Source organism: Haemaphysalis longicornis, unplaced genomic scaffold (genome assembly GCF_048455015.1).
Source record: "Haemaphysalis longicornis isolate Haplotype H1 unplaced genomic scaffold, Haemaphysalis longicornis Haplotype H1 scaffold_10, whole genome shotgun sequence".
Taxonomy (NCBI): Eukaryota; Metazoa; Arthropoda; class Arachnida; order Ixodida; family Ixodidae; genus Haemaphysalis; species Haemaphysalis longicornis.
The window spans coordinates 73,971,600-73,983,055 of NW_027526204.1; the positions used below are offsets into that span (position 1 = coordinate 73,971,600).

At 47.2% G+C, this 11,456-nt stretch overlaps 1 protein-coding gene across 1 annotated transcript in view; it reads right to left on the reverse strand.

Moving 5' to 3' along the window:
- LOC144158764 (ATP-binding cassette sub-family C member 4-like) overlaps positions 1-10,822 on the reverse strand; it is a 76,536-nt gene extending 65,714 nt beyond the window's left edge. Inside the window, exons 1-4 of the mRNA XM_077689902.1 lie at positions 10,504-10,822; positions 4,860-5,009; positions 2,512-2,646; positions 436-579 (exon numbers count right to left, since the gene is read on the reverse strand). Of these exons, the coding sequence (XP_077546028.1) occupies positions 436-579; positions 2,512-2,646; positions 4,860-5,009; positions 10,504-10,521 (447 nt within the window). The 5' untranslated portion in view covers positions 10,522-10,822. The remainder of the gene's footprint in view (positions 1-435; positions 580-2,511; positions 2,647-4,859; positions 5,010-10,503) is intronic.
- Positions 10,823-11,456: the final 634 nt, after the last annotated feature.

The window sequence follows — 11,456 nt, forward strand, 5'->3', positions numbered from 1 at the left end:
ACACGGTGACACGCGTAAAATACACCAGAAAATGAAAGCGAATGCAACCACCGTGGTAGCTCAATTGGTGATGCGTAGGACGCGTTAGCCGATAATTGTGTGCTGAGATCATACCAAGGGCGCATACTTTTACCCATGTTTTCTAAAACCTTTTTATATTTCACTGCCCGCACATAAAAGAAACGAATCACTTCATCTATCCTTTTCCGCCCTTCTTATCCCTTTTGAGTCGTGCCTATTTTGACCATACGGGAGCACGCGTGTGGGTGTGTTTGTGTGCGCGCTTGCGTGTGTGCACCTTTGTCTCTTTTCCATCACTCGCCTTCGTTTGCGCTGTATCGCATTGGAAATGCAATGTAACAACTGTCATAGTAGTCAACCCTGCTGATATTGTCTTCCAGCCCATAAGAATTCCGAAACGTTAGCGTTACGTACGTGTTCCACGAAGTGCAGCGCCCTGTAGCGGCCTGCGAAGTCTGCCACGCCCGCGGTGCACAGGAGTCCGAGGACGGCCCAGATGAAGCCGGAAACCGCTTGGCCGTCCTTGAAGCGCACCAGAGAAACGAATGCGAGGCCCAACTGGATTTCGCCACAGGAGGGAAGTGCAATGAAGACACAGAGTTGCGTCACACTGCTCAAGTTCTCGCTAGACAAATGTAAGATGAACGTGGGGAACATATTGAGTCAATTGAGTCTTTTAAGACGTAAGCTCAAACATGATCCTGCAAGTGTTAGAATGCTTCCATATACATCTATTGTAAGACCTAAATTGGAGTATGCATGTATCATATTGGATCCTTACACAAAAACTAACATTCATGCACTTGAGATGATTCAGCGTAAAGCTGTTCGGTTCATTTACTCGAAATACCGTTCTAACGATTCACCAACCCAACTCATGAGAGACCATAACATCCCAACCTTAGAATTCAGGCAGAAAATACAAAGATTAAAATATCTTTACCTTCTCAAGAATAATAAATTGTCAATGAGACCAGACCAATACAACTAACCACTCACCGCTCGCAGAACACGACACCAGCACGCCGACTCTCTAACGCCCTTCAATGCTAGAACTAACATTTTAAGATTGTCCTTTTTCCCGCGCACTGTAACCGAATGGAATCAATTACCTGCATCATTCTTAAATAGCATTGACTCAATTGACCATATTTCTTTTTGACCTGTATTGTTAATGTGTTAAATTTCTTTCTTATGCGTTGTTTGAATGATGTCCCTAACCTTCGCACTTTTCATGTTCTTTGAACTTTGTTGTTTATAGTACATCGTTTGTAGTTATGTCCTTCCTGCTTGGGACCTTCATTGGGCCTGCAGTATTGTGTAAATAAATAAATAATATTGCCGGGAACCATGCCTTGGGTTTGTTTGTTTATGTTTTGTTTTTACTGTCCGGCCACGCCCGGCTGTGTTATCTATATTTCAAGCGAAGCGCGGGTTTCATTCTTCATTTTTATGCCGCATGGGTTGTCTCGTTTCGATAAGGAGAGCGCTTCGCCCTAACGTCACTAGCCCAGAATAATTTTCTTTTATTTACAATGTCCAGGATGTAAATCGACGGTTCGAGAAATACTCGCGCCGAAAGATAAATGACCGCAAGGCAGACGCCGTGGTATTCGACTCGCCGACGCTCGCTTGCGCACGTCACTTCTTTGACTGCTGCTTCGCCGCCTGTGTATTCGTTGAGTTGTTAGGGGAGCACAAGTTCGCTCCAATAAACCTGTTTTACTTGAAGACAACTGCGTCGTCTTTGGCTTCGTGACAGTATGAACCTCACTTTCATGTATAATGGGTATGTGGTCGGCCAATCCTTTGCCATTTCCGATGTGATAATTCGCACTCATACGTCGATAACAGCTCCACCACGTTTATGGCGGCAATATTCTGAGAACCCTCGCACGGATATACACATCGGTTCCAGGTTTCTAGCTTTAGCTTTGGTGACAAATATTGTTTCGACTAGCTTTATACTCAGATAATTTTCTGGCGTTTATAAAAAGTTCAATATTTCGAACCTCCGATCGACAAAGCCCACGAAAAGGATCCTACACTTAAAACTGCAAGAAAATATTTATCTCCCCTATGCTCCCTCGAAGCTACGGATGCTCAAAGGGTGTGAAGTTTCATATTTTTGTTTAGCTCAACCTGTTTTTTACCACAACTGTTACAGTAAGCCCGCAGCCTTAGTTTTAATGAAGGAGCAATAATAGATCTACCTGCGCCGTAAAATTCTTGGACCTTCATTCCAATTAATGGCAAGAGATGAAGTTACTTTAGCATGGACCCTTTGTGGATAATTGAAGTCCCGGAGGGCAGTCTTATGTCGAGGGTCAAGACTTTCGATGTGGTTGCCGTCTGTCTGCTTTGCTGCTCGCAACCCTAGCGTATGTTCGATAATATCAGTAAAGCTACCCAGGGCTAAATATCTGCGAATATTTTCCAACCCGTCTCCTTTGTAGTGGAAGGGAGGAAAGCCCATTGGACTTCACGTACGAGAGCAGCGGTCTCAGCTAAGCTGGACAGGATGTCCTCGGTCGAGTGACGAATGGCGAACGTGGTTCCGTCGTCGATGCCTGCCACTTGGCCACTACGGCAGAGTGCGGATATTGATGAGCAGCCCACGAGGATCTGGAACAAACAGAACATAGAAACGCGCGCCAGTGTTAAAGGGACCCTGCAACGCTTTTTTTTTTCAAAACTTTTTCCAAGTCTTAAATGCTTGCAGAACGTAGCCAACCGACACATGCAGTACTTATATTAGGCGGCCGCAAGGACCTCAGCAAAAACTTACCGCTCTTCTCCCATCAAATAACTTAGAAACTTCCTCAAACGACTCTTGTCTCTTCTTGGCGTTCTTCAACAGCTTGAATTACGTAATTTGGGCGATGTAGCTGCTATTGGTAGGCTTTCCTTCGGTTGCAGCAATGGACGCATTCGATAGCCACTTTTAAAAGAAAGCCACAGAAGCAAAGCAGAAACGGAACGCGTATCTGGTGCGATGAGCAAATCACGCACTGACGCTGCGTGCTGACGATAACTATAGCTTTTGCAGTGCTTCCAGACGCGGAAGAAAGAGTGGATGCCTTTGTTGGAAGTGTTGCAGAGTCCCTTTAAGTAAGTCGCATCTGCAGCTTTGGTCAGAATTTCATCCTGTGCGCATTATCTACAGCTATAAAAGGGAAAAGGAGGAGAACAGGAGGAGAAGGGGTAGAGGATGTGGAGGAGATGGAGAAGGGGGAAAATGGAAGAAAAACCAGATGAAGAGGATAATGACGATTATGGTGAGGAAGAAGTGGAGAAGTCAAAGGAGGAAGAAAACAGATAGCAAAAGAAGGGAAACAAGAACGTGTATAAAACCAAAAAGTAAATGAAACTAAGCTCCAGCCAATACTCATGGTACGGCCCCGACCGAAGAAGGAGAAGCGAAAACCAAAGAAAAAGTGGCATTTTTAAATTCGGAAATTTCAGAGTGCGCTTTTTACCCGAAAGTCCGGTGCCTTTGCAACAACATTTTTTTTTTGTAGCAAGGCTCGTAATGAGCGCCCTCAATTCGCGGTAGTGTTGCTGCCTACAAGATGAATTCATTGCGGTTTACTTACGCGTTAATGTGTGTCTGTGTATGCACCACTCTACTTAAGGAACACTCCAACGCTCTTCGGTGGCTTACCTGTTTCAAACCTGGGTTGTTCGTGAGTTGTGCTCGCGGAATAGCCCGCATGTGCAGATGGGCGTATTCTACACATCCAAGCCTGCAACTTTAATGTATTTCTTCTTCATGTTTGGTACATATCAAGAAAACAAGTGCATGAACTCATTACATGTGTTGCTTGATTGATTCAATTTTCAGTTCCCTTCGCACAAATGTGCTCCATGTGCCCTTCCTCTATTCGCTCTAGTACACATGCATTAATGACTATCGTTTAATTGTAGTACTATCACTGGCATGCCTAATGAAAATATAGTTTGTTTCTATTGGTGTTAGGATGTTTTGTGTTATATTACTTTTGTGGATTCGCTCCGGAAGTATCCTAACAGGGTTACCTTGCAGGGCTCATCATTTACTTTGTGTATTACCTTTAAACCTTTGGTTTCAGGAATGTGGACGTTTCATTCACACGAATCTGAACGAATACTATCGCTTTGCGAATCATATATCTCATTCCTATTGAATACATTTGTCTCTTCAATGTGGGTATACTTTGGAACAAAGTTCTCTCGCCTTCTGCGACCAGATTGAACGTAATAAATCAAGACGACGCTCAACGTTACTCTTGAGATTTTCCTTTCTAGTGCCGCACTTCTCAACTGGGTACGGCTTTAACGGCGCTTTGTATTGCATTTTCTTCTGCCCTGCCGTCACTAGTTAAAACGTTTTGATTCCTTAAAAATGCCTTTAAAATATTGTAGCTAAGTGAATATGTTCGCAATTTTACTTATTGCGTGACGTTTTTCTGGCGTACGACAATAATACAGTTTCTCTCAAAACGTTGATAGGCAGGCGACTGCAACGATGTCATGAAGAATTCCGTTATGAACTTGGAGGGAGCCGTTCTGCAGGTGCTGCAGGATTCCATGATTCGTCTTGCTATAGGCTAAGTTGTGTTATTGCAATGGCTCCTCAATTTTATGTAACAGTAATAATGCCCGTGGCTTGAGTTTCTCTTCGAGTTCTTAAGACTAATTCTCTTCGCGCTTTGCATCGTAACTCACCACCGCAAATATGTCGAAATTGCGTGCTTTTTAAAAAACACTGGTCGAGACAAATGGATGCGCTAACTGACACACTTGAGCACCACTAGGGTGACATGTCGAATGGCTCTTGTGTTTCTACACGGGCTTACCAAGTATGCGACGTCCAGGAGTGAGTAGCATTTTATCCAGGTGTTGGGCAGCGTCCTCTGGCGAAGTTCGGGCCAGCCCAGCAGGAGAGACACGAGCGCAATCCACTTGAGCACCACAGAGATCACTACCCGAGGAGTGCTGAAGCGAGCCTAGGAAGAAATGGTATTTTCCATAACAAGGCAAATTGTGCAAGGAGAAAAGGTAGACATGACTTTAGTGGTGAAAACATTCACAATAACCTTACTGCTTGTCTGCTCTATGGGTTGCTGTCTTCAGCTTATATTTTTCAAGCAAAGCTTTTTAGCTTTACCATCCAACGGTTCTTTCGTGGCGTGCAAGACAACAAACTCCGCCCCCCCCCTCCCCCCCGGGCTGGCCTCGGGAGGGGGGGTGGAATTCAGCTTTTCGTACGTGTGTACGCACAGGCGTCTTTGCTCTTGGCGACGAGAATGAACTTGCATGAAGCGGTCGTCGAACGCCCTTGCCAGATCGCCAGATGGAGCGACCAACGCTCCGTTCAAGAGGGACAAGGTCGGGTACGAGCGTCCTTCGTACACATTCCATGCTTGGGCAGTATCTCTCAGGTGCTGTTCTGAAAGTGACTGCTTTACATGCTTGTATTACATAGGGCATGTGACCTTCTATCGTTTCTATCCAGCGAACGGGGTCATCGTGGAAGCCGCACAATACGTGGACTACCATCACCGCTGTCCATAAAGCCGCACTGCGAGGAACAGCGCACTCTTGGCTGGACGCGACGTGGCGAAGTCGTTGAGGCACCTCTGAGAGGGCCTGGATAATTCCAAATGTGTGACCGTCATGTGCAGACGCGGTGGGAACCATTAGAAGTGGTTGGCTACTGTTCACGGAAATCGCAGCACACAATGCAGGAAACAGCGGAAGTCACGGAGACCCTGGCAAAGTGTGGAAGGCCGTTTCCGAGGTTGGTTCTCCTGGGGGCTGGCGGTTAGCTGCGTGCAGCAAGGCGCTATTGATCGGCTGGTTGCCCCAACGGATTTTTTCGTACAGAGGCTCTAGAAGGCCTGCAAGAATTCGAAGCCTGCTGAAGACAGTTCCTCCGGCTGTATGGCCGGGAGGGAGGCCAGTTCTGGAAGATGGATCACACGGTGCCTGAAGGTTTGGCGGCTGCGCGAATTGTAATGAACGGAGGCGGTTTTCTAGGAAGGCTTGTTTGGCTGGTTTGTTGGTGCTGTACGAGCAGTGGTGCGCACCCACTTAGGGGTATTGGCCAAGACAAGTTAAGCTTTCATGCTGAAATTAGGCTACACAATAGAACTTTGTGCAAGGTGCGAATAAAGACAAAAACCGAACAAACAAACAAACAAACAAACGAACAAACTAGACTGAAATCGATGCCTGCCGCACTTTCGCCTTCGTCCTTCTCTTCCTTGCTCTTGCAGCTGCGCGCAGCGCGGAGCTTGGTCCTTAAGATTATGTACATATAAACAGTTGGCTCTTAGGTCTTTCGCAAGAAGATCCTTGCGTGAGGCGGCAGGCCTTAGAGTTTTGCGGAAATCGAGGATGCCGACAATCTAGAGGACGCATGAAAGCTCAGAAGACACGTGAAAGCTCAGAACTGATGCCATTTCGCAATCGGCATCAGCATGACGCCATCTGCTCCTCCTGGCCCAAAACTGCCGACGTGAGACCGGGGCCCGCACGTTGGCTGCGGTTCGCGCGCGCTCTTCCGGCGTGTCTATCACGTCATGATGTTGGAACTGGCGTCATGCTGCCCGGGCGCTGGGAGATGCATAGTGAAAACCACGGCCGGCCTGGACGCAAGCATGCGCGTCCAGAACGGAAGACGAGCGACAAGAATGGTGACGTCACGAGTGTCCTCCTGTCATGGCGGCCGCCTCCGCATTCGTTTTGTCGACCGAAACTGACACAAATAAACAAGGCTGTAAATAGTTATTTACGCTGCGGCTGACCATCTTATGTGCCATTCTAAGATTGGTGGGCTGATAGGCACCCATAACAGCGAGAAAGAAACGTAACACAAAGTTTGTGTCAGCTTGCTTCTTTAAACTCGCAAGTAGTGGGAGGTAATCGTCTCCACCAGTACACTGCAGATGAGGGGAGACAGAGAAAAAGCATCGAAGTTCACTATCATTGTCAACTTCCCAATACACGCTGGCGTGAACGAGCAGCTGCGCAACGCGTAGGAGACAGACCGAAGCCATTCGAAAGCGTTCAGGTGTATCGCAAAGCAAAGCATCTCCAGTGAAAGATTGCACAGCTCTTCGACAACGCGAGGCGAAACAAGGCACCTTGGGCATTTAGTGGACACACGTTTCGCATCCACAACAGAACAAATAGGCGCAATTCGCAAAGGTGACAAATACAATTGATGTATTGATTGATTGAGGAGGAGCTCTTAGGCGTCCCTGGATTTTTAAACGTGCAGCTTAGTCAATCAACCTTGCCTCAAGCTACCGAACAGCATTCTCTGCAGCACATACCGGTGTCGTTGCCTCGCGGCGAGGGGGCGAAAAAAGTGCAAAAAGTTACCCCCGGGCTCCAGAGACGAGGTGTGACAATGCTGACCTTTACAGCTGTGTAGACCCGAGCTATGACCTATATGTAATTAGTCTTAGCGCGCCTAAAGGCTTCGGTGTTTTCATTTTGTAGGGTCATGGACTTCTAGCCATGGCCAAGGCATCCCCCTTCCACTCGACGGGGGTTCTAACAGTGCCCAGCGTCAAAGCTAGGCTAATTAAGATTTATATATCCTCCTTCTCTTGCTTTTGAAAGGTCAACGCGCCTGAAGCTGAGGGCAATATGAATAGATAAACTGCCCGCACACAAAGAGAGATAATTGGACACGTTCTGATTTACAGTCGAGCTCAATTCCGAGGGGGGGGGGGGGGGGGCTGGGTGAAACCACGAAAAAAGGTTTTTTTGGCGAAATGTTTTTTTTTTTTTGCCTGCAATAGAAGGGATTGCACTGCAATGAGAGCTGAAAACATTACGGCGGCAGAGTAAGCGCAACTAGCTGCGCGTTTATTTCTCGAACTCTTGGGAGTCTACTTGGTATGCATAAACAAGAGAACGTAAACAAACGACGGCAGGTGGATAAACTACAGCGTCAGACACTTGAATGGTACATTGAAATCGTTCAGAACAATGACAGCGATAAAAACGCGACTCGTGCCCTTTCATCCGAAGACGAACTATAAACAACGGTGTAGACGGAAGCTAAAGGGTAATAACAAGAGTCTTTGTCCGCACCGGTGTAATAATTGGCGCGGACACTGCGCAGCAGTGGCGCTGAAAATGTCAAAAACCAACTTGTGCGCTTTCGTGATGGGCCTCACGGCGGCGTCACCCCATAGCGGCGAACCCGCGAAAAGAAATCATCTGAAAGCTCAGCGGGTTATAAAAACCGACGGTTCTCGGTTTCAACAAATTTTCAAATATAACTGCGCCACAGTCCTGTCTATATTTTTCTTTCTACTTGAAAGACGTAATTACAATGAACCGGGAGTGGTACCGAGGATGGATGGATGGATGGATGGACGGACGGACGGACGGACGGATGGATGGATGGATGGATGGATGGATGGATGGATGGATGGATGGATGGATGGATGGGGGATGGATGGTTGGATGGATGGATGGATGGATGGATGGATGGATGGATGGATGGATGGATGGATGGATGGATGGATGGATGGATGGATGGATGGATGGATGGATGGATGGATGGATGGATGGATGGATGGATGGATGGGTAGGTAGGTAGGTAGGTGGATGGAATGACAAGTGAATGGATTGATGGTTAAATAAATAAATGATGGATAATAAGTAAATAAATCAATGGATGGATAATAGGTTGACTGGTAAGTAAATAGGTATGATAGATAGCAGGAAATGAATGGAATAAAACCCAGAAGATATATTGAAATCATTGTTTAACCTTGGCGTGGGGTAATACGTACAATCTATTGAGGTGCGACTACACTGAGCATCCTCGAGGGCGTGTTGCAGGAAGGGGAACAGGTTAGTTGAGACTACCCTTGGAATCTCTCAAGTGCAATTCATGTAGCTAACACATGTTCTTTTGGCGTTTCTGCTTCATGAGAAAGTCAGTCACACGCATAGACAGCACGCCAATTCAGCAACCGAGCAAACGAGGCGGCATGAGTCGCGAAGAGATATAGCACACCTTCAACGGAAAGCCCTTTTCCGGGATATTATTCTCGGAGGAGGAACAATACCTGCAGTACAACATCCACTCATTCACTTTTATTAAAGTTCGCTGAATGAAGCTCAGCTGTCACCACTGATACCACATACGTTTTAACCTCTGGGTCACTAAAAGACTTAGGTGTCGATCACGTCGTTGTTGGAAGTACACCTACGGGAACGCACGTGAGGGCAAAATTTCCTGCACACGACAACGTCTTGACAAGATTGATAGACGCACACCAATTCTGTGTCTCACTTCATCTCGAATCGCTTCGTAAGCTACCTATACTGTAGTAACAAGCACCAGGCCTCCTCTACAATTCTTTTGGACGTTGAAAAAAGGCAGTGGCAGCAGCCTCTGCGTCCTCTTAATTCTCTTACTGGGAACACTCGTAACACACCGACAAAATCAGATCCCATGTTTATCACGCGCAGAAACAACTGGAACACGGTACATTGTCACAGGTAAGTTGGACAGGTAAGTTGGAAGGCAAGCGTTGCAGGGGGCGGCAGAAAGTTAGATGGGCAGACGAGATCAAGAAGTTTGCGGGGATAGATTGGTCGCAGTTAGCACAGGACCGCGTAATTGGAGAATAATGGGAGAGTCATTTGCCCTGCAGTGGGCGTAGATAGGCCGGTGATGATGAATGAGTGAGTGAGGGAGTGAGCGAGTGAGTGAGTCTATGCAGTGAGTGAGTCTATGCAGGTTTCTCTGTGTGCAGTAAAAAGGCAATAGCGTACATTCAGGTCATCCCTTGTTTAACCTGAAGCAGGACAATACTTTTGCGTAGAAACATATGTAGAGGTTTAATTACGCAGGATGATAAGATAACGAGATGTCAGGAGCGGAATCGAGGTCGGCTCGCGCTGAGCGCTGCAGTGCGGAAGCCATTGAGGGAGTTAGGGCTTGGCCTCGCGCTACGCTCTGAATGGTCACTGATGATAATGAACGAAAAAATAAGGCTTTGCCGCACACATACACTCCCGGGGTTGTCGGTGAATGAATTAAGATCCGAAAAAAAAAGGTAGGGAGATAACTGAGGCCAACAAAAACGCCATCCGAATTAGCCAGGAATGACTGCGCTCTACACAGAGCCACAATAATCGCCGCACGGCCTTGAGGACCACATGCGGTGGATCTAGTCATTCCTATTTTGTTTCAGTGAACTGGTTAAGCCTAATGGATGAGCACGCGCTAACGCAAAATCACGCGAAAAACAGGCTGTATTCGAACGGCTGAAACCAGGTTTATTGCAATATTAAATCGGCAACATTAACGTTTTACATTGCCCACAGCCCGTCAGGTATACAGTTATCGAGACGAGCGTAAGCAAAATAGTACACATACAATTTTAGCAGATAATAAAATACCCGTTACGTGGTGTGGTGTTATACGACAGGAAGTTTAAGCCTTTTCATCGCTTTACTCACAGCATCGGGGACGTCCATCGTTGCAACAAGTCCTTGCGAACCAGGCGTCCAACTGGCGTGTTAGTCCGCTGTAGCTCAATTTCAAACCTCACACCGTTACTCACACTCAGCACTAGCCGCTCCAACAACACGCCCACATGCTCCAGTCGCTCCGAACAGATCCGCAAGAAGATTCAACGGTCGTACACGCCGGGGGCAAATGATTCTCCATCACTCTCGGCACGAAAGGAATCTCGCTCAACGTCCCGCTTTGAGTCCCTTGTATTTTCCCCCCAGACAACGCTACAAGCGCGCACAGCGACGCTACTGCGACTGCGTGAACGGGTCAAACCTGTCACTGCCGCAGGTGTCCGAACGTGAAGAGGCCTTTGCGAGCGCGCGGGAGTTGTGTTTTAATCATTCCACGTTGCGTACATGTGGCTCGAGCGTTGAGCAGAGCGACGCGTTCGGCCGGCGGCAGGGTCATTTTGTGTAAACCGTTCTCTTTTTTTACACCCCAGGGTCGATCGCGTCGGCTTAAGTGGACCGACCATAGCGGGCTCATTGACGTCACAGACTGCTCGCGTCACTGGGCAGAATGACGGAAAGAGTAGTTGTCCAAAGCTGGTATCGCGCAGGCCAGATGGAATTTGAAAACACGGGAGTGAGCGCAGGTAGTTTGGTATGCGCGGAAAATTGGCGTTGCAGTACTTGTCCGCCACAGAAAATGGCCGCCACTGCAAAGAGTAAGTAAAAAAAAATTACCATCCTTTGCTAGGGAAAGTCGAGAGAAGCGTGGAAGCTTCCTCACGTAAAAAAGTGCGTCGAAGGTGCGAAGCCTTCGTTGTTCAACCTTCGCTGAAAACGCGTCCAATTGATCCTCAAACCTTCAAAGACCACAACCGCAAACGAAGAACGAGTCCATGCGACGATGTTTCGCGCTCTGATTAAACGCATCTACGAATGATTTAAAT